Here is a 23270-nt window from a genome sequence, read left to right on the forward strand (position 1 = left end):
GTCTGTCGAGCAGCTTATGCAAATGCTTTAATTATTCCCTGTCGCTCAGTCTCTCTCTTCTTCCCCTTCTTCTCTCCCTCTCTCCCGCTATTTCGTCTCCCCTTCTATCTCTCTCTCGCCTGTCTCCTCAATCACTTCTCTCCTTCTCGCTGTTTCTCTCTCCCTCTCTTCCTAGGAGTCTTCTGTGCAGGAGGAGGTAGAGATGATGGTGGAGAGCCTGTTGGATGTTCTGCTCCAGACTCTGTTGTCCATCATGTCCAAGTCTCAGTCTCTGGAGACAGCTAGAGGGCAGCGCTGTCCCCAGTGCACCGCTGAGATCACGGTCAGTGACTCTCCTCTCCTACACTGTCTGGCTGGATCTTTATTCACTGCATGAAACAGATACTGTATATCTTTTGTAATGCATGTAACCTCTCTAATATGGGTGTGTTTCTGCCTGTCCAGGGGGAGTATGTGTCCACTCTGCTGTCTCTACTCAGGCAGATGACAGAGATCCACTTCCACCACCTGCTCAACAACTTCCACAGCAAAGAGGAACTAAAGGTGAGAGCTGCTGTGTCAGTCTCAGTCTCACAGAGGAACCTGGGGTTGAGCTATAATGTACACAATACCAACTAAATCCATTGTCTTCCAGGAGTTCCTGTTGAAGATCTTCTGCGTGTTCCGGAACCTGATGAAGCTCACCATCTTCCCCCGAGACTGGAGTGTCATGAGGCTACTGACCAGTCAGTAAGTCTGACTCAGATGACCTATAACACTGCCTTCATATTGCCTCCTATATGAGATAAGGGATCATATCCAACCATGAGATGACACTCTCCTGACTCTGATCGCATGTGACATTAGTGTAGCCATTGCATCATCTATTTTTATCATAACGTTTTGCTGTCTCCTTCTGCAGTGTCATTGTGGCGACAACACAGTACCTGTCTCCAGCGTTACACAAGAACTTCTCAGAGGCGGATTTTGACTTCAAGGTGCGTGCTTCTGTAGAGAAACGAGAAGTGTCATGTTGTACAAGAGCAGTAAGTAAACAATAGAGCCTTCAATATCCCGGAGAAGTCAACCCCAAACCTGCTGTTCTGTCCATGTCTTTCTCTGTTTACAAAGGACTTTCTGTTTTGCTCTACGTGGTTTCCTAACAACAGTATGCTGTCATTATCTGAGCTGTATCTGGCTCCAGTCCAATGTGGCGGATTTGTCCAACCTGGATTTATGCCTGGAGGGAAAATATGGAAATGCAAAACCTGATGGTGAAATATGGGGCCATTAAAAAGGTGTATACAGTATATAGATATAACTTTATTGGAATCAAAATATGAGTTGATGTTTGTATATGTGTGTGTTCTCTGTACCAGGTGTGGAATTCCTTCTTCAGCCTGACGGTCCTGTACATCAACCAGCCCAGTCTGCAGCTGGAGCCCCTGACCCAGGCCAAGAGGAAGAAAGTTCTGGACAAGTAAGGACCTCTGTTCAATGTCCATCAATTATATCCTGAAATACATATTTCCTACATCTATCTATGTGTGGTCACTCAGTAGCTAGTATTCTCTACATTCTCCCCATGTACCTTCTCTGCAGGTATGGAGATATGAGGGTGATGATGGCTTATGAGCTCTTCAGCATGTGGCAGAAGCTTGGTAAGATAACATTACATTCAGATACAACTGTCTTGTCATTCTAGCCTTCAAGGATAATGTCATGTGTGATTATAACATCGGTATTGTGCCCTCTCTGTGTGCTCCAGGTGAGAATAAGCCCCACTTTATCCCTGGAATGATGGGTCCGTTCCTGGGAGTGACGCTGGTGCCTCAGAGCGAAGTCCGGAATATCATGATCCCCATCTTCCATGACATGATGGACTGGGAGCAGAGGAAGAACGGCAACTTTAAACTGGTCAGTGCTGTCCCCTTCTGCGTGACACCGCTCATCCTCTGCAGGCCTTGTGGTACTACAGGTTATCACGCAATATCATGTCTATGTTACGGATCACGGATTTTACTGCTATAAGTGTCTAGGGAAATGGTGTGGTCGTTGATTCCTTATGCACTAACCTCTGTGTTGTGTGTGTTGTGTAGGTGGAAGCAGAGTTGATGGACAAGCTGGAGAGTATGGTGGCTGACGGGAAAGGGGACGGCAATCACAGAGAGCTCTTTGGCCTGCTGTAAGCACCAACAACCTCAGTCTTCTATTCACGCACAATGCTAAAGTGTTACTTGACTGCGTTGTACTACTGTTGTTTTGTATGCTTCTGACTTCTCTTGGGTCTTCTTCTGCTACGTCATTCAGGACCCAGTTGTTTGGGCCTTACCCCAGGTAAGTTATCAGTTTCTCCACAGCCCAAGCCTTAACTCTACCACTATCATGGTCCTTTCAAACACATCAGTCCTTATAGTCCCCTGTCCACTGTTACTGTGCACCAGCAACATAGCCTGTCTCTGTCTGTAGCCTGCTGGAGAAAATTGAGCAGGAAACATGGAGAGAGACAGGCATTTCGTTTGTCACCTCCGTCACGAGACTGATGGAGCGCCTACTAGACTACAGGTATTGTTACTACTGATCGATTGGATTACAGATTCGAAACAACGTGTTAACATCATAACATTGACTATTGATAAAGGGATGCACTGTAGAGCTATAGGGCATTACAAACCTGCTCTGCTTTTAGGGACTGTATGAAAGGAGATGAGATGGAGAAGAAGAAAATAGGTGGCTCTTCCAACCTCATGGTGAGGCATTTTATATGTTAACCCTTTACGATACCTCAGTTAGGCCAGTGTGCTACAGTATATCCATGTAGTGGTGTGTTGCTTCCATTTGTCTGTCCTCCCCAGAACTTCTACAAGTCTGAGATCAACAAGGAGGACATGTACATCCGCTATGTCCACAAGCTGTGTGACCTGCACCTGCACGCAGAGGACTACACAGGTAACTGGTTGGGATATATAGAACACTTTTCAACGTGCTCACACTGTATAGTATTAGAACCCTGGGACGGTCAGGATTACCATGTAAGGTCAATGATGGTTAATCATGCTGACCTTTGACCTCTGTGTGCTCCCCACCATCAGAGGCAGCGTTCACCCTGCTGCTGTACTGGGAGCTGCTGCACTGGGAGGACCGGCCCCTAAGGGAGTTCCTCCACTATCCCACACAGAGCGAGTGGCAACGCAAAGAGGGCCTCAGCCGCAAAGTGCTCCACTACTTTAACAAGGGAAAGGCAAGCCAAGCTAAATCAAGTCAAGCTAAGTTAAACAACAAGGGGAATGCAAGTCAGGCTATGTCCAGTCACTTTGGGTAGTATTTAAATGTGAGATACTCAAACTTTATTTTACATATGTCCCACATGGGTTTACTTAAGAACATCTCAAGTCAAAATCTCAAGTCTAAATATTTCTCCATGTCCATGATGTCTTTGATGGCTGTTTTATTCTGGAAACCCAACATTTCCCCCTTCAAATCCTCCTGAGAATGATGTTCCATAGACAGGATATTGTAAAAATGTATTGAGAGATTCCATATGTGTGAGATCTCGGTCTCTTTATCTCTTTCCAGTGTTGGGAATATGGAATATCACTCTGCCGGGAACTGGCTTTCCAGTATGAAACCTTATATGACTACCAGAGCCTGAGCTGGATACGGGTGAGTCTGTCTGACAACCCAGCACTGGCTGCCTTCTCTCTCTCTCTCTCTCTCTCTCTCTCTCTCTCTCTCTCTCTCTCTCTCTCTCTCTCTCTCTCTCACTCTCACTCTCACTCTCACTCTCACTCTCACTCTCACTCTCACTCTCACTCTCACTCTCTCACTCTCTCACATAAGTCAGGGTGGTGCCCATGTAGCCCCATTGTCAGGCCAAGATGGAAAGTAAATAGAAATGAATGGAAATGAAATGAATATAAATACTTTATTGTCCTCACAATGTGGACATTTATTCACATTGCAATACACTGATGAAATATCAAAAACATTATGACCCATATGATAAAGGGAACCTCATTAATGTGTGTCGCTGATAAAAGTTCAAGATGCTCTCAGAGTTGAATCAAGTATTTTTGTCTTTTATAGAAAATGGAGGCTGCATACTATGACAACATCATAGAACAGCAGAGGATTGAACCAGAGTTCTTTAGGATGGGGTTCTATGGCAGGAAGTTTCCTTTTTTCCTCAGGGTGAGATGAACACACACACACACACACACACACACACACACACTATATTTTATCTAAATGCTATTGAATTGGTTTGACAAACCTTCTCTCTCCAGAATAAGGAGTTTGTGTGCCGGGGCTATAACTATGAACGACTGGAGGACTTTCAGCAAAGGATGCTGGGAGAATTCCCACAGGCCATTGCCATGCAGCACCCCAACCAACCAGATGACGCCCTCCTACAAAGTGACGCTCAGTGTATCCTAACCATGGTCAATGTGTGTGTGTGTTGTGTCTGTCAACTCAACTGCCAGTATATTGTGTTTTCCTTAACGCCTGGCCTCAGACCTGCAGATCTATGCGGTGACCCCAGTGTCAGACATCACTGATGTACCTCAGCTGGAGCGCGTACCCGAGAGGATCAAGAGCTTCTACCGCATCAACAATGTCACTCGCTTTCACTACGACAGACCCTTCCACAAGGGACCCAAAGACAGGGAGAATGAGTTCAGGGTATGCGTGTGTGCAATGAATTTGAATCAAATGTAACTGAAATTGTCTGTTGATACAAGGTGTGTATAATTACTATACAGAAGGTGACTCAGTGTTTTGTGTGTGTGTTTTCAGAGCCTGTGGATCGAGAGAACCACCCTGATTCTGTCTCGTCCTCTCCCTGGCATCTCCCGCTGGGCCGAGGTGGAGAGGAGAGAACTGGTGAGGAGCACTGTCATCTCAAACTGTCATCTCACACTGTGACATCAGACGCCTCAGGAAGATTATGCAAGCGCGTGCATCATTTGTGTCAAATCAAATAAAAAATCTATGTTTATTGGTCGCGCACACCAGTGGAGGCTGGTGACTTAAAAAATGGAGGAGGATGGGAGAGCCACGTTATAGGCGCCGGACCGCACGGAGTCGACAAAGTGGGTTTCAAAAATCGTCAAAGACTAATTATTTTTACCTACAGCATTTAATAAAGACATTTATAGTACAATATTATGGGTAATGGGAATGAGAGGGCTACTTACACAGTGTTGGGAAGGGATCACAGCAGTGATTGAATGAAGGTATCAGGCATGAGTTGAGGTGTTCAGAGGCTTGACCAGTGCAGGACAGGATTTGACTGGGAAGACAAAAAACAATAACACAACACACTACACAGTTAGACAAAGGAGCTAAGAATGAGTTAGTCCAAGCAAGGAGTAAAATCATTGATGTGTAATAATGTGATTGTGTTTATGTATTGACTCTACATACAGTAATGAGAGAAAATTGACAGGTCTACTCAGTGCTTGGAGAGGAAACATTCAATGCGCCAGTGGATGAGAGGGCACATGAGACGTGGCTTCAGTTCATGTCAGGAGAGAGTTGACAATGGTAGTGGAGTGGAGTGGTCATCCCCTCTTAATCAGGGAACAGGAGGGGACTAAGCTGGAAATACAAATAGCAGATACATTCCATTACAGCAGCACCATCATAGGTTTGGGCAACAAGTTTCTCCATGAAGTTAAACTCAGTTAATCTCAGAATTTACAAAGTCAAACACAGACTGTGCATCTCGCCCACTTGACACATCAAAGTAATTTTTCGGAATAAAGCCCTGATCATCCACATACCTGACGATAACTGACAAATGCGAGCAGACTGGTGGCACCATATGTCCCAGAGAGGTGGGGCAATTTTATTCCCCTGGAGCCCAGAGTTTTTCCTTATCTGGTAACCTAACCAGGAAATCTCTGGACCCTAATTGAATATAAACCAAATTAGATCACATTCACATTTTCTACTGACAAACAAATGGACTATAAATGCATAATGTTACCAATTTGTTTACCCTGACCAGACGGACAGGGCGCATACGCTGTATGCAGCTGCTCTTATTAGTAGCCTACTGTTGATCAGACTGAAAAATCCTCTAATTTTCATCATATACAGCATGTCAGATCTCTAATGTTTAGGTGTTGACTAGACTACTGCAACATTTATGTAATTAGTTTTTGCTTGTGTCCAGTGGCGATTTTAGCATGTAAATCCTGGTGGGGCAAAAAATAAAATACAACAAAATATGCATGCCAGCAAAGCCACTACACAACAGAACACTAAACAATACATTAATTGCTCTATAGCGGTGACAAATGGTGCCCATAAACTGTTAGGGCCTACATAAAGCTGTCCCAACAGCAGAGCGTTCTTTTCAGCACCATGGAGTGAATCCTTAATACCGCTACACCTAGCTATCAGCAGAGCCTTTTCTGGCAGAGTTCATTCAGCCTCATTTACTGCCTTTTTAGAAAACATATCTGATATGGCTGACTTGATTAAACAAATGTGGTTTCTATTGACAATTGAGATGTACAAACTATGGCATAAGGGAACGATGAGCGGATAAGAGGCAATCCATAATTTCATTTAAGATATTATTGAGCGAGCTAAGACGGACATAGTCAATATAACTATTTGTTCAGCACTTTTGAAATGTACAGCGACAGAATTCAGAACATGGGCCGTTCTTACAGTATTCTCCCTGTACACCAAGTCAGAACTGTAGGATAAATAAAGGGGGCATATAAGCAGACAATGAAAGCTCTTACAATATTCAATGATAACATTTCTCTAAAAAAGGCTACATGTGCAGCATGCACTCACTAACTGTAAGTCGCTCTGGATAAGAGTGTCTGCTAAATGACTAAAATGTAAATGAGGGGGAAGGGACTAAATAATTAGGCTGAAGCACATGGGCTACTAACAGCTTACTACACAACATAATCTTAGTATTACTTTCTTAGCTAAAGTATACATATCTCCCTGGCATATTACATCATTTATGCAGCAGCATACAATACATTTTTGGACTCACTGTTGTGCTGTGCTCACTTGAACAGGAAGGTGGCGCGGTGGTCCTTGTGGGCAAATTTTGTCAGGAAACGTTGTCATCAAAGTCTGTCATTCTCTGGATGTATAGTGCTTTTCAAAACGTATTTTCCCAGTCGGAGCTTGTTTTCTTTCGAGACCCAGTTGTCTTAAACTCACTGAAGTCTGAGATTTCCCAGTTCCGAGTTTCCAGTTGTTTTGAACGTGGCAGAAGTCATGCTGGATTGACAGCATGGCCAATATATTCAACCTTTTCTGGCACGTGGTGTTGCGTGTGAATGTTTATCCTTTTTAGCTTGGAAAAGAGACCCTTAAAGCCAGACTTGGACCACACACCCTCTCCACCAACTAGCAGGCAGGGGAAGCAAAGTAGTGATTGCTTTGCAACGCTTGCAGTTAGCCACTGATTCCTTCCAAACCACTCATTGTTTAATTTGTGATTTCCAACTTGTTGTGTAATGTTTATGTCCAATGGCCGATGAGCACCGATACGTTTTATCTATGATTTATCTTCATATGACAGTGATTGAAAAGGATTTGACAGTAGATTGTCGACGTGATTCATGATGATTGCTTGTCTAGCTGCTAGCTAAGATTTTGAAAGTATGATGTTTACATGATCTGTCCAATCAAAGCTACAGTAGATATAATGTGATTTGGCGTAAATTTATCTGTGGCCAATGACCTTGAGCCTTCTTGGATGGGCACTTCTAATGTAACTCTATGGCAGCACCCAAGGGGGCTTGAACTTTCTAGCTCGCCCTGTAGATTCTGCGGTGACATAGTGTCCCCATGAGTGACAGAACACTGAGCCAATCACTGCCAACTAGGGAAGATTACCAACCCCTACGCTCTGTATTTTCCACTGGCTGCCCCTCCACAACAGAAGGCACTGAGCTATGCTGAAACACCTGCATTTTGGAGCTGCCTTACATTTTACATTTACATTTTAGTCATTTAGCAGACGCTCTTATCCAGAGCGACTTACAGTTAGTGAGTGCATACATTTTCATACTGGCCCCCCGTGGGAAGCGAACCCACAACCCTGGCATTGCAAGCACCATGCTCTACCAACTGTGCTACAGGGGACTAAACCTTACTCAAGAAAGCAAAAAAGAGACCATGTTTGTATGCAGCTTTATGAACTCAATACATTTTATTTGCAAACTGATATGTGACATGTATTAATGTCACATATCAGTTTGCAAAACAGGTGGGGCTCAAAACAGGTGGGGCTCTGCCCAACCTGCCCTGAATGACAGGTCGCCACTGCTTGTGTCTGTTCGGAGTGATTATGTGTTATCACCTTTGCTAAATAAATACCGGAGGAAAGTGGAAAGCCAACAGTGGCTTGCAAAAGTATTCACCCCCCTTGGCATTTTTACAACCTAGAATTAAAATGGATTTCTTGGGGGGTTGTATCATTTTATTTACACGACATGCCTACCACTTTGAAGATGCAAAATATTTTTTATTGTGAAACAAACAAGAAATAAGACAAAAAAACAGAAAACTTGAGCGTGCATAACTATTCACACCCCCAAAGTCAATACTTTGTAGAGCCAACTTTTGCAGCAATTACAGCTGCAAGTCTCTTGGGGTATGTGTCTATAAGCTTGGCACATCTAGCCACTGGGATTTTTGCCCATTCTTCACGGCAAAACTGCTCCAGCTCCTTCAAGTTGGATGGGTTCCGCTGGTGTACAGCAATCTTTAAGTCATACCACAGATTCTCAATTGGATTGGCCATTCCAAGACATTTAAATGTTTCCCCTTAAACCACTTGAGTGTTGCTTTAGCAGTATGCTTAGGGTCATTGTCCTGCTGGAAGGTGAACCTCCGTCCCAGTCTCAAATCTCTGGAAGACTGAAACAGGTTTCCCTCAAGAATTTCCCTGTATTTAGCGCCATCCATCATTCCTTCAATTCTAACCAGTTTCCCAGTCCCAGCCGATGAAAAACATCCCCACAGCATGATTCTGCCACCACCATGCTTCAGTGTGGGGGTGGTGTTCTCGGGGTGATGAGAGGTGTTGGGTTTGCGCCAGACAACTTTGTCCCTGACCTGTTTGGAGAGCTCCTTGGTCTTCATGATGCCGCTTGCTTGGTGGTGCCCCTTGCTTAGTGGTTTTGCAGATTCTGGGGCCTTTCAGAACAGGTGTATATACAGTGGGTGAACTCAACACGACGAGTTGAGTTTTTACCAAAAAGTTCTATTTTGGTTTCATCTGACCATATGACATTCTCCCAATCCTCTTCTGGATCATCCAAATGCACTCTAGCAAACTTCAGACGGGCCTGGACATGTACTGGCTTAAGCAGGGGGACACGTCTGGCACTGCAGGATTTGAGTCCCTGGCGGCGTAGTGTGTTACTGATGATAGGCTTTGTTACTTTGGTCCCAGCTCTCTGCAGGTCATTCACTAGGTCCCCCCGTATGGTTCTGGGATTTTTGCTCACCGTTCTTGTGATCATTTTGACCCCACGGGGTGAGATCTTGCGTGGAGCCCCAGATCGAGGGAGATTATCAGTGGTCTTGTATGTCTTCCATTTCCTAATAATTGCTCCCACAGTTGATTTCTTCAAACCAAGCTGATTACCTATTGCAGATTCAGTCTTCCCAGCCTGGTGCAGGTCTACAATTTTGTTTCTGGTGTCCTATGACAGCTCTTTGGTCTTGGCCATAGTGGAGTTTGGAGTGTGACTGTTTTGAGGTTGTGGACAGGTGTCTTTTATACTGATAACAAGTTCAAACAGGTGCCATTAATACAGGTAACGATTGGAGGACAGAGGATCCTCTTAAAGAAGAAGTTACAGGTCTGTGAGAGCCAGAAATCTTGCTTGTTTGTAGGTGACCAAATACTTATTTTCCACCATAATTTGCAAATAAATTCATTAAAAATCCTACAATGTGATTTTCTGGAGAAAAAAATTCTCAATTTGTCTGTCATAGTTGACGTGTACCTATGATGAAAATTACAGGCCTCTCATCTTTTTAAGTGGGAGAACTTGCACAATTGGTGGCTGACTAAATACCTTTTTCCCCCACTGTATACTGAGATCATGTGACAGATCATGTGACACACAGGTGGACTTTATTTAACTAATTATGTGACTTCTGAAGGTAATTGGTTGCACCAGATCTTATTTAGGGGCTTCATAGCAAAGGGGTGAATACATACAGTATGCACGCACCACTTTTCCTTTATTATTTTTTTTTAATTTCACTTCACCAATTTGGACTATTTTGTGTATGTCCATTACATGAAATCCAAATAAAAAAAGTTGTAATGCAACAACATAGGAAAAACGCCAAGGGAGATGAATGCTTTTGCAAGGCAATGTACTTGATAATGCGATGGAAACAATCAAATCATTCTGAATTGATTTCAACATTCCAGAGAAGACAGTAGAAACTTCCATATGCTCAGCAAGTAAAGCATGGTAATGTGCAATTACCTCTGCAAGCTCCTTATAGTTGCCCTTGTTAGCTGAACTTTTCCTCCCATCGTGCCTCTAAGTAAAAGCCAACTCTTGCCGATAAGTTGCTTGTGACCCTGTTTCTTTTTACCTTCTCACTGTGTCGCGCAGTTTGAATACGCAGATGTTCGTCCATTACATGATCGATGCAGCTTTTTCCATGTGGGCAATGAAAGGGGTTCTTCAACCCAAAATCAACTACATTGTTGTTAGCATTAATTAGCCATTTTGGCGGAGAAAACTGCACCCTGGTAGCTAGGTAATATTAGCACTTGCTACTAAAGTTAGCAAGACAAATTGAAATAAATTGCACTAACTCCACACAAAAATAACGTTTGAAAATCAAGAAAACAAAATATAATCTACCTTCTCTGTCTTCTGTAGTTTGAAGAAACTAATTTGAACTTAATAATATCCTAAAAATGCTCAACTATCACTCTTCACTCTTAATCTCTATCCAATATGTAACCAACTCACCAAGCTTCTCAACACATAGAACCCCCATAATGCTCTGTGGCACAACACCAATACACCACACTAGGATCGTTCTCTGATCCTAATCCTATGATTGGATGGACAAAATCTCAGTTCATATTGCAAAAGCTTTGATTGGTTGGAGGACATCCTCCGGAAGTGGTCATAATTACCATGTAGGTCTATGGAAGGGGGTAAGGCCTACAAGCCTCCCAGGTTTTGTGAGAGAGAATTATTGCATGTTTCATAGTGGATTCAAATATATATTGTGACGTCACGAGAGGCTACACAGCTTTCAGCGGGATTGCTCAAGTAGTGCAAGGAGACAAGGTTCAAACAAAACAAGGATTTTATTATAGGTCTTGGGAAATTAACAAAAATATAACAAAATTCTGTTCTCTTGTGGCTCTTTAAGGGTTAACAGTTCAGGGATGTCTCTTCCACATCCAAAATCATAATTCTCACTCGCTCAGATAACTTTTCCCCAGCCTTACTGTAGTCCACGTTGCAGCTAGTGGCCAACCCAGCAAAAAGTCCTTCCAAATGTCTCTCACGTATTTCCACAGGTGCATATATCCAAAGGTGAGTATTTCCCAAAGGTAAGTATCTCCAAATCCTTATATTCCTCATGGAAGTGGACGTGCAGCACTCTTGTCCTCCAGAGAGCCCAGGTTGGAGACTGTGTCTCTTCCCTTCCCAAACCTTCAGCTCATCAGCTCCTCATTTGTTTCAGCTGCGTGGGAAGATTGGCCATAGAGGGGTGGAGTTCCCGACCATACCAGCAGATGGAGCCATAGCTGTCTGGGTTTGCAGCCACCTCCGGGGGATGTAACGTCCCTCCAGGACACAGCCTCTCGTGACATCACACATCCCCCTCCTCGGGACCGACGTCCTCGTCGGGGTAAAGGCAGCGAAGAAGGCATCACGCCGGGAGAGGGCGTCCGCATTGCCGTGGTGCTTGCCAGACTGCTCTCTCTTCAACTCCTCCAACTCTAGGACCAGGGACTCAGCCTCCTGTTGTCTCTCCTTGAGTTTCTTACTGAACGCATCAGCCTTGGTTTTAGCAGAGTTTAGCTTCTGTTGAGCAGCTTTCAGTTCCTTCTCTCTCTCTGCCTCCGCATTCTTCATCTTGTTCTCCAACACCTTGTACTTCTCCTCTGCCTTCTTCTGGACCTCCTTACTACTGCGCAGGGTCTCCTCACACTCCTCGATGGTCCTGCGCAGCCTCTCCAGCTCCTCCTGTTGCTTAGGGAAGGAGCTCTGTTGGAGTTTAGCCTGGAGGATATCTAACTCTTCTGTCTTCATGTCTAACTGTTGCTTTAACAAACGATACCTCTCCGCGGTCCCCTTCAGACCAGATAGTTCTTTGTCCAGATTCTGTAGCTCCGTCTCTGTGTCGGTCTGGGCACCTGCCATCCCTATCAGAGCCCGGGCGGGAGTGAGTAACTCGGAGGATTGCACCGGAGCCTTCCCAGGATGAGTCTTGCCTCTCCGTTTCCGAGGTACTCGGGTTATCCTCTCCTGAGACTCTCTCCAGAGTGGGTAAAAGGCTGGGCAGTCTCGTCCAATTAGGACAGGGACGGGGAGGGAATCAACCACCCCCGCCGTCGTGTGTATGGTTCCCCGTGTGCTGGTCATTGTAAGTTCAGTAATGGGGTATTCTCTGGTGTCCCCATGGACACAGGAAACTGGGAGGACTTTCCCCGGGGTCAGACACGTTGGGCCCACCAAATCCTTACGCACCAGGGTGGCCCGGCTACCAGAATCCAGTAAGGCCTCCACATCATGGTGATTCACAGTTACCGGGCAGGTGGGGGGTCGATCTGGGCCGCCATCTACGACTCCCAAGAGCGAGGCAAAACGGTGTGTGGGTGCTGAGCTGGAGGACTCCGCAGTGGGCATAGGTTCCTCGGCTGGTTTCCCACACTGCCAGGAGATATGTCCCATCTCCCCACACCGGTAACACTGTCGAGTTTCCCCCCTCCTGGTGTACTCTTCTTGGACCCGCCTGGGTTTCTGGCTCCCCCTGGAGCCGGGATAAGTCCTGACGTGGCTGGGTTCGAGACCTTGGGGTCCTTTGGACGGGTTCTTCCCATTTGTGGTGGGGCCGCACTCCTGGGGTCTTTTCGGGAAGCATTCAGCATCTCCGCTGTGGCCTGGTACTTTTCCACAGCTTCCACGGTCAGATCAGCCGTGGTCAAGGCCTGTTGACTGATGAACCGTTTTGCCTCATAAGGCAGGGCGCGTGAGGTAACGATCCACCACAACGGCCTCCACCACCGCCGCTGCTGTATTCCTCTGCGGATCCAGCCATTTCCTTGCGATTCGGACAAGTTCATGCATCTGCGCCCGAGGAGGTTGGTCTGGTTGGAAGGTCCAGCTGTGAAAGCGCTGGGCCATACCAAACTTTGTGAGTCCATATCTGCTGAGGATCTCAGACTTCAGGGCATCATAGTCAGTAACCTGGTCAGGGCCCAGGTCCCGGACAGCATTCAGCGATTCCCCGGTTAGAAAGGGGGCTAACAGACCAACCCACTGTTGCTTGGGCCAGGCTTCCCTAGTGGCCGTGGCCTCAAATGCATGCAGGTATGCCTCAATGTCATCGGTAGCTCCCATCTTAGATATAAAGTCACTTGCCTTTATTGGGTGGGTATTTTGGACCACCCTCTGTCTCTGCAACTGCAACTCCTCTGCCTTCAGAAGGTTGGCTTTCTTTTGCTCCTCCAAGAGAGCCACGTTTGCTTGCATCTGGGCTTGCTGGCCAGCAACAAGGGCTTTCAATATGTCCTCCATTTCAGTCGGCGGGGAGCCTACGGCCAACTTGGAAAACTGGGTGATCAAACCTTCGGTATCCTCCTCTGACATGCACTATTAACGCTTGAGCGTGCCCGTATTCTCCACCATCTGTGACGTCACGAGAGGCTACACAGCTTTCAGCGGGATTGCTCAAGTAGTGCAAGGAGACAAGGTTCAAACAAAACAAGGATTTTATTATAGGTCTTGGGAAATTAACGAAAATATAACAAAATTCTGTTCTCTTGTGGCTCTTTAAGGGTTAACAGTTCAGGGATGTCTCTTCCACATCCAAAATCATAATTCTCACTCGCTCAGATAACTTTTCCCCAGCCTTACTGTAGTCCACGTTGCAGCTAGTGGCCAACCCAGCAAAAAGTCCTTCCAAATGTCTCTCACGTATTTCCACAGGTGCATATATCCAAAGGTGAGTATTTCCCAAAGGTAAGTATCTCCAAATCCTTATATTCCTCATGGAAGTGGACGTGCAGCACTCTTGTCCTCCAGAGAGCCCAGGTTGGAGACTGTGTCTCTTCCCTTCCCAAACCTTCAGCTCATCAGCTCCTCATTTGTTTCAGCTGCGTGGGAAGATTGGCCATAGAGGGGTGGAGTTCCCGACCATACCAGCAGATGGAGCCATAGCTGTCTGGGTTTGCAGCCACCTCCGGGGGATGTAACGTCCCTCCAGGACACAGCCTCTCGTGACATCACAATATGTGTGTGTGCAGGTGGAGGTGAGCCCTCTGGAGAATGCCATCTACGTGGTGGAGAATAAGACCCAGGAGCTGCGGACCCTGATCAGCCAGTACCAGCACAGGCAGCACCATGGCAACATCAACCCCCTCAGCATGCTGCTCAACGGGGTCATAGACGCTGCCGTCAACGGGGGTATTGCCAGATACCAGGAGGTACTAAGGGAAGGAAGGGAGGGAGATGGGGATGGATGCGTGGGTGGGTCGGGTGGGTGGTTCGGGCAGTGGATGGGTGGATGGATACTTTGGTAATTTTCTTCCAGGACATGTATTGTTATCTGCCATGCCTTGTAACACATTCATATGCCATATTCCTCCTCCACAGGCATTCTTTGATAAGGACTACATGAACAGCCACGCAGAGGACACAGAGAAGATCACTCAGCTCAAAGAATTGATGCAGGAACAGGTCAGACAAAGCTCTTAACTCGTCACTGCACACTGGCCAATGGTCCATACAGTGTACATTGGTATAGAGGACAGAAACCATATGTTCTCTCTTTCCGACATGTTGTTTCATTGTCACAGGTTCACATCCTTGGAGTGGGGCTGGCCGTCCACGAGAAGTTGGTGCACCCAGAAATGCGTCCCCTGCACAAAAAGCTGATCGATCAGTTCCACATGATGAGGACTGGTTTGCATCACGTGAGTGGTTCTACATACTCTTCTGTTTGTGTGTGTGTGTGTCCTCCTGTGTCCTAATGTGTTGGTGTGTGCACCCGTGTGTGTGTGTGTCTGTGTGTGTGTGTGTGTGTGCGTGTGTGTGTGTGTGTGTGTGTGCGCGCACATTCAGCATGATTATTCAAAGCAGTGTTTACATGTGGCCCAGCAGGGGTTGCCAGCAGCCTGCACTGGAGTCAACAATCCCAGAGGCATCCTGACCACTCACAGCCACATGAGCCCAGAAAGTGTCCGTCTGATTCACAGACACAGGTCAGTCACATATTGTACAAAGATTTCACTTGGAAAAAAGAGATGCTACAGTAATCTCAATGTGAGATTAAAATATGATTCTCTCTCTGCAGCCCTATGAACCTGCAGGGATCTATCCGTCAGTCCTCCTCCTCCCTCTCTTCTCACACCTCCAGCGAGGCGGGAGGAAACCTGGTCATCCTGACAGACGGCCTGATGGGAGAGCACCCTGAGGACACGGCTCACATGGAGGTGGGTGGAATGAATACACACACACTCAGGTTTTGTATGTTTTGAAGATATGTGAATGAACAGATGTATTATTTTCCAGCCAAGCCCCTCCTCCTCCAGTCTGAGCTCCATTCGTTCCACCTCCTCCCAGGTTATCAACTCTGCCCCATCTAGTGCCAGAGGTGAGTGTCACCTGCACCAGGCAGTAAATACCTCCAACTCATCATTATCATCTTCTTTGGGCATTTGAGAATGAAATTTAACATTCTCAACAACACATATTTTACCTGACATGTTGTGCTGAGAAACAACAGTATTAGCAAGCACACAGTTCCTTCGGAAAGTATTCAGACCCCTTGATTTTAACCACATTTTGTTATGTTACAGCCTTATTCTAAAATTGATGAAATAAAACATTTTCCTCAGCAATCTACCCACAATACTCCATAATATAATACCTTCTTTTTTTGTGCAAATCTATTACAAATAATGAACAGAAATACCTTATTTCCGTAAGTATTCAGACCCTTTGCTATGAGACTCGAAATTGAGCTCAGGTGCATCCTGTTTCCATTGATCATCCTTGAGATGTTTCTACAACTTGATTGGAGTCCGCCTGTGGTAAATTCAATTGATTGGACATGATTTGGAAAGGCACACCTGTCTATATAAGGTCCCACAGTTGACAGTGCATGTCAGAGCAAAAACCAAGCCGTGAGGTTGAAGGAATTTTCCGTAGAGCTCCGAGACAGGACTGTGTTGAGGCACAGATCTGGGGAAGGGTACCAAAACATGTCTACAGCATTGAAGATCCCCAAGAACACAGCAGTGGCCTCCATCATTCTTAAATGAAAGAAGTTTAGAACCACCAAGACTCTTCCTAGAGCTGGCCACCCGGCCAAACTGAGCAATCGGGGGAGAAGGGCCTTGGTCAAGGAGGTGACCAAGAACCCGATGGTCACTCTGACAGAGAACCTTCCAGAAGGACAACCATCTCTGCAGCACTCCACCAATCAGGCCTTTATGGTAGAGTGGCCAGACGGAAGCCACTCCTCAGTACAAGGCACATGACAGCCCGCTTGGAGTTTGCCAAAAGGCACCTAAAGGACTCTCAGACCATGAGAAACAAGATTCTCTGGTCTGATGAAACCAAGATTTAACTCTTTGACCTGAATGCCAAGTGTCACATCTGGAGGAAACCTGGCACCAACTCTACGGTAAAGCATGATGGTGGCAGCATCATGCTGTGGGGATGTTTTTCAGCAGCAGGGACTGGGAGACTAGTCAGGATCGAGGGAAAGATGAACAGAGCAAAGTACAGAGAGATCTTTGATGAAAACCTGCTCCAGATCGCTCAGGACCTCAGACTGGGGCGAAGGTTCACCTTCCAACAGGACAACGACCCTAAGCACACATCCAAGAAAACACAGGAGTGGCTTCGGGACAAGTCTCTGAATGTCATTGAGTGGCCCAGCCAGATCCCTGACTTGAACCCGATCGAACATCTCTGGAGAGACCTGAAAATAGCTGTGCAGTGATGCTCCCCATCCAACCTGACAGAGCTTGAGAGGATCTGCGGAGATGAATGAGAGAAACTCCCCAAATACAGGTGTGCCAATCTTGTAGCGTCATACCTGTGTAGCTCAGTTGGTAGAGCATGGCGCTTGCAACGCCAGGGTTGTGGGTTCGTTTCCAACGGGGGGCCAGTATGAAAAATGTATGCACTGACTAACTGTAAGTCGCTCTGGATAAGAGCGTCTGCTAAATGACTAAAATTTTAAAATGTTAAAAGACTCAAGGCTGTAATCGATGCCAAAGGTGCATCAACAAAGTACTGAGTAAAGGGTCTGAATACTTACGTAAATGTGATATTTCAGTTTTTTATTTTTTGCTTTGTCAATATGGGGTCTTGTATGTAGATTGATAAGGGAAAAAAAACAATTTAATCAATTTTATAATAAGGTTGTAACGTAACAAAATGTGGAAATACTGTCCGAATGCAGTCTGAATACTTTCCGAATGCACTGTAGATAGAACATCAGATAGAAAATCAGATCAAAGATCACTGATAATGATCAAAGTGTTTTCATACTTTGCTTTAATTATTTTTGGCAAACAGGGATACCTAACAGACCTGTAAGCATCCATTTAAAACTTATTTTCACTGTTGTGACTTGAGGGAGTGATATGAGCCTATTTTACTGTTAGTCAGTGTACCTCCAATGTATCAATGGGGGAAAAGTCTGTCCTCTCCTCGACTCCTCCGTCCTCCTCTCCTCCGTGACCTGGGAACCGATATGTGTAAGTGGTCGCCATATGTAGGAGAGTGTCAATTCGTTAATAGGCGAACCGAGGAGTTTGCTCCTCTCCTCGATAGCCTCCGTCTGGCACAACTAGCTACATTTCCTTTGACCACTTTACACATATGTTTTGCGATTCCTCATCTGTAAACTTAATTTGCCTGATGACGGGCTAGTGGAGAAGGACAGTCTCATTTTATACAAGAGTATTTGTTTCCAGGTTTCCTCTCCTTGCCTCCTCACATCATTTACCTTTGACCTTTTTTAAAAAGGAGGGAAGGAGAGGATGGAGAAGAGGATGTGAAGAATTGAGCAAATCCAATTGAGATTCTTCCAATGGGTCTCTGGTGTCTGTCTGACCTGTCCTCTCCCCCCTTCCTCCCCCAGGCTCTCCGTCTCTGCCGGATAAAGCCAAACACAACCGGGAGGTGATGATGCTCCTGCCACCTCACCAGAGAGTCAACAACACAATGTACTACACCATGACTGAGAACGGACAGGTGCTGACGTTACAGGCCAACACATGTTAAAATAGCACTGAAGTGAACTGATGACATTGCTGCATTAGTTAATTAAGGAGAAGACGACAGCTAGTTCACTGCGCGTAAGAACAATAGGTTGGCCAAAGCAGAAATAGACTGGTACTGAGGCTACAGAACATACTGTTTGTTCTTGTCCTTTTCAGTTATCTTTAGACTCTGTTGTCTCTCTGTTTGCAGAGCAATCATCTGCAGCGTGCCTTACTCCAGCAAGTGAACCCCTGTAAGCCGTGCGTTGACCCTCCCATGAGCTTGCCAGAGAAAGGTGAGTATACTGTATGCCTGTGGTAAAAAAGGTAAATGCTAGTGTTCTCTAGTGTTCATGAGAAATGAGCTAAGTAGGACCGAACTTCTAGTCCTAGCTCTGTAGTGAGCCTGTGGTTTGCTGGTGTTCCCCCAGTGTTCCCCAGTGCCCCGAGCAGCTGGAGTCTAGATGGCGAGGGCAGGGAGACGGTACCCTACATCCAGGGACCTACAGGGGGCGTCATCATGCCCCCCGTCCCACCCAGGTCCTTCCCACCAGGTAACACCAATTATATACACCTTATCTATGTGTAAGAGTCCCTCAGCTGTCATGTACACTAGATCGGTGGTTTTGGAAGTTTATTCTTATGTGATTGTTTTTACCTCCTCTCTTTAGGTCACTTCCTGATGCACTTTGATGCGTTCCACCACCAGAACAATGACCCGCCCCCGGCGCTGCCTGTTCGCTCTCTCAGAAAGGTAAAAGACAGTTTGACTGTACCGGTACATCTTCTTTACTTGGTCAACAGATGCCAACCCTTTTTTAATCTTCCTCTCCCTCTTTCTCTCTCCATCCCTCCAGTCTCCTCTTCACCCCATACCCGGCTCCCCCACTAGTCCTCAGTCAGCCCTGGGGGGCAGTAATTCCACCCTCTCGGGCAGTGCCAGCAGCGGGGTCTCCTCTCTGAGTGAGAGTAACTTTGGGGGCCAGTACCCCGATGCCCAAACTGTGCGGAATGATGCCATGGAGCCCTTACCCAGCCACCTGTGGACCCCTGATGAGTACCTGGCCTCTCCCTACCTGCACATCCACTACAGTGGTCCAGAACCAGAGTCCTTCGACCATGTCCGACCCTTCCACTACCGTAACCCCGTCTCACACCTCCCCCACTCCCACCCTCACTCCCACCCCCACTCGCACCACCAACCGTCCGGCCTTGACGGTCAACCTCACCCCCACTCTCACGGACCCACCCACCACCAGATACCCCTCCACGGCCCACACCACATTCCTTACCGGCGCCCCCAGCCCCCAGCTGTGCCCCCCAAGCCCTACCTGAGGGAAGGGTGCATCCCTGAGGAGGACCTGAGCTCCCTGGTGCCCCAGCCCATCCCCCTTCCCCGGAGGATCTTCCACTCCCCCCACAGCCACAGAGAGGAGTTAGCCAAGGCTGCCTGGGAGCAGTGCATCAGCGAGGAGCACGAGGAGACACAATGAGGAGACTACAGGGCTGGGCCTCTTGGAGATTTCACTCACCTCAGTGCATCTTAATATTCTAAAGTGGCTCCCTTCCTCCTGTCTCCTTTCCTTCAGCTGCATTGATGTGAAAGAACATGGGCTGGTGAATCATGCAAATACATTGTAGGCATGCTTTCATCCATCCCATGTTTTAATATCAGAGCAGATGAAGGGGAGAGGAAGCCACTTTAGACTATTGAGATGCACCCTCACTCTCCTCACTGTATTCAGTCTGATTCTGAATGGATGAAGCAGCCTCATAGGAATTAATAAGGGAATATTATCTGTTGGACAATATGACCGATAATAATGACTTTGTTTAAATTGATATTGATTGTACACTATTGTACAACTAGTCTGTGAGCATGTTTAGTTTATTTTCATTTGAGAACAATATACACCCGTTTTGTGAAACATAACGATCCTGATCAACATGATCAACCGATATGAGCCCCAAATAGAATATCCCTCCCTTTTCCACAACGAAAGGCAACTACAGAAAGTTATACTCTTATTAAAGTGATGTTGACTTTTCTGTTTTTAATGCTTAATATATCTATCCTATTATTTTGATACCCTTGCTACAGTATGTATGGGATTTTCATATAGACTTTCATTCATCTTTTTTACAAAACGCTGTATAGTGCTTCACAATGTGGCATTCTCCAATCCTCTGTTCTGTTCTGCTACCTGGTTCTCATTGAAAGCAGGTCTGTTATTTGGACCTGGGTCACTCTTCTTGACCCAAACCTCTAGGGACATATAAACCTCAGTTTAGGATTATCCCTCCATACAGTACATATGGAAAAACAATGTGAATGTATTCAAACAAGATGTACTGTTTGTATTACGCAAGTGGCAGGTCTTCTTTTCTGTTCAAGTGCTTTTAAATTTAAGTTACGTCTTTATTACAGTCTTCTTGTCTTTTGTGTAACAGACTGAAATATCTCATGAGAGGAGCGTGAGCGTTACCCAGACTGAAAAAGCTGATAAATCCTTGGGAGGGCTACAAGGAGGGGTGGATATTGTCAGGTGCCACAGAGAGCTCTGGAACAGCAGTGAGTTCCAATGTCAGTTGCACAGGTTGAGTTGGACTCAATAGCACTGGATTGTTCCCTGAAAGGAGATAGTGATGGAGAAAATAACCATGGCGAAAACATCCTCAACACTCAGCTAGGAGTAAGATGAGAAGTAGCGAAGAATAATGGCTCAACAGTACCTCAACCACCTATTGGACTAACTATACTCAGAAAAACAACTATCACACCCTCTCTCTGCCTCTATATGTTTCAAGACGATGTCAATCAACAATTACTACATATGGACTGTGTGTAAAAGGACGAATGGCAATGACATTGCTCCTGTCTGATTACAGTACGTTACCTCTTCTACTCACCTTCGCCCACCGAATGGCAAATCCAAACTCCCTCAAACAGCGTTCTAAACAACTACCTGCCTTAAGTGCACTGAAATGCAGAATCAGTCTCTCATTCCGACACCTCACTTGACTGTTTCTGTGACGCTCATGAAATGACAGCTCTCATTTTTCATCACGTTCTCGACACTTTCCGATCAAACCTTATAATATCAATGTGTGACATCTGTTTTGTCCTGCCTTGGTTGAAGATTGTTGTTTGGTTTGCAGCGCTACAGTATATTTCGTTCTGCCTGCAGTTTCTCTTCACTTTGATCTGCAATAGAGAGATGTTTGTGTGTACAGAAGATGAGTATGAGAAGCTCAGACAGGACCATGAGGTTGATCTCCTTGTACAACAGACAGTGTTTGCTGAGATGTAATTTATAACTCACCAGTGGGTTGGAAGGTGGAGGTTACTGTTTCAAAGGCAGGTCTTTGTTTCTCCCAGTTGTTTTTTGCAGGTGAATGCGTTGCTTTGTGTTCTTGCACATTAGGTTGTCCACTGATCAGACAACATCTATTTTTGTATGCAGGTACATCAGTTGTGAGGACATATTTCACAGATGTATCATGGAAGGATGCAGGGTATGTTTTGCAGACTGTGGAGTTAGTATGGAAGAGCAGAACTATAGATCAAATATAAGATGGAAGTCAGGTGTATGGGGAACTGATGTTGGTGTGAAAATAAATTAAGAAGTGGAGCAATACTCAGATTAAATTATAGGTACAATAGAATTTTTCAATGTAAATTCTGTTACTGTACATACAGCGGTATTGTGAAATATTTTTGAGAATTATTGCAGACCCCCCTAAAATTATTGTATTGTTGTTTTGTGTAAATACATGTACTCCAGAAATCGATGTAATTGATGAATATCTATAATCAATGTTTAAAGAAGACAAATACATTAGACTGTGGTTGTCTGCATTGTTCTTGACTTTAAGTCTTCTAATATAAATACTTTATACACTTTTCAATGTGCTTTCTTGTACATATGGTGTTAGCATGATCAAGCAGTGTTTGGTTGTAAAAGTGGTTTTCCTACTCCCATAACTGCTGTGGTATGGATTCATTAACAATGCCAAACATTAAAGACAATCTTTTATCAGCTCTGTCTCTGTTATTTCCATCGCTTGCTGCTCTGTGGAAAATAGCACCAATGATTGGCAGTATGTTTGGCTGGGAATGGAAATTGATAGTAGGTGGCCCTGCTACTTCCACATACACAAATCACTGTCAGTCAATCAGTCAATCTTTATTTTTTATCAGAAGGAAATTTGGTTGCAGACAGGTGTGACAGTTCAATACAGATATTTAGCTATTAAGAAAGACACTTTGTTGTAAAAATTGTTTTCTTGTAAGGTTCAAAGAAGCAAAAGTCAAAGCATCTTGTCGGAACTTTGTATAGAAAGATTTAAAAAGAAAATGAAGTAAAGTTGATTCACCAAAAGCAAAGCTAAATTGACAGCTGCTTTAAATAATGAAAATTAACCCTGCAGTACAAATAGCCCAGAAAGGCTACCTCACCAGAGGGTGAGCATTAATCCTGGCCTGAGGGTTATACGCAGCCACACTGCCCAACCTGAATCTGAATTACAGAGATATAAATGGAGTTCCTGTCCAACTAGATGCACAGGCGTTGCATTGTATCAATCAATGGTTGCGTGCAGTGGTGGAAAAAGTACCCAATTGTCATAATTGAGTAAAAGTAAAGATACCTTAATAGAAATTGACACAAGTAAAAGTGAAAGTCACCCAGTAAAATACTACTTGAATAAAAGTCTAAAAGTATTTGGTTTTAAATATACTTAAGTATCAAAAGTAAATGTAATCCAGGCTCTGTCGTAGCCGGCCGCGACCGGGAGACCC

The 23270-nt window shown here is 45.3% G+C and overlaps 1 protein-coding gene across 5 annotated transcripts in view; it reads left to right on the forward strand.

Annotated features, from left to right (window-relative positions):
* LOC121538608 (dedicator of cytokinesis protein 3-like) overlaps positions 1 to 22494 on the forward strand; it is a 68053-nt gene extending 45559 nt beyond the window's left edge. For 2 of the 5 annotated variants that reach the window (XM_045207247.1, XM_045207250.1), the window contains exons 26-54: positions 176 to 322; positions 445 to 543; positions 635 to 729; positions 902 to 977; positions 1359 to 1459; positions 1582 to 1640; positions 1748 to 1896; positions 2079 to 2164; positions 2290 to 2316; positions 2449 to 2544; positions 2669 to 2729; positions 2835 to 2928; positions 3072 to 3220; positions 3556 to 3642; positions 4066 to 4170; positions 4266 to 4407; positions 4496 to 4662; positions 4777 to 4863; positions 14495 to 14674; positions 14844 to 14927; positions 15047 to 15163; positions 15330 to 15451; positions 15544 to 15682; positions 15762 to 15843; positions 18349 to 18461; positions 18681 to 18765; positions 18901 to 19023; positions 19141 to 19223; positions 19327 to 22494. In XM_045207247.1, the coding sequence (XP_045063182.1) occupies positions 176 to 322; positions 445 to 543; positions 635 to 729; positions 902 to 977; positions 1359 to 1459; positions 1582 to 1640; positions 1748 to 1896; positions 2079 to 2164; positions 2290 to 2316; positions 2449 to 2544; positions 2669 to 2729; positions 2835 to 2928; positions 3072 to 3220; positions 3556 to 3642; positions 4066 to 4170; positions 4266 to 4407; positions 4496 to 4662; positions 4777 to 4863; positions 14495 to 14674; positions 14844 to 14927; positions 15047 to 15163; positions 15330 to 15451; positions 15544 to 15682; positions 15762 to 15843; positions 18349 to 18461; positions 18681 to 18765; positions 18901 to 19023; positions 19141 to 19223; positions 19327 to 19962 (3591 nt within the window). In that variant the 3' untranslated portion in view covers positions 19963 to 22494. The remainder of the gene's footprint in view (positions 1 to 175; positions 323 to 444; positions 544 to 634; positions 730 to 901; positions 978 to 1358; positions 1460 to 1581; positions 1641 to 1747; positions 1897 to 2078; positions 2165 to 2289; positions 2317 to 2448; positions 2545 to 2668; positions 2730 to 2834; positions 2929 to 3071; positions 3221 to 3555; positions 3643 to 4065; positions 4171 to 4265; positions 4408 to 4495; positions 4663 to 4776; positions 4864 to 14494; positions 14675 to 14843; positions 14928 to 15046; positions 15164 to 15329; positions 15452 to 15543; positions 15683 to 15761; positions 15844 to 18348; positions 18462 to 18680; positions 18766 to 18900; positions 19024 to 19140; positions 19224 to 19326) is intronic. The other 3 variants (XM_045207249.1, XM_041846780.2, XM_045207248.1) reach the window with 2 other exon arrangements.
* The last annotated feature ends 776 nt before the right edge of the window (positions 22495 to 23270 follow it).

The sequence above is a fragment of the Coregonus clupeaformis genome, chromosome 24 (assembly GCF_020615455.1).
Source record: "Coregonus clupeaformis isolate EN_2021a chromosome 24, ASM2061545v1, whole genome shotgun sequence".
In the NCBI taxonomy this organism is placed as follows: Eukaryota; Metazoa; Chordata; class Actinopteri; order Salmoniformes; family Salmonidae; genus Coregonus; species Coregonus clupeaformis.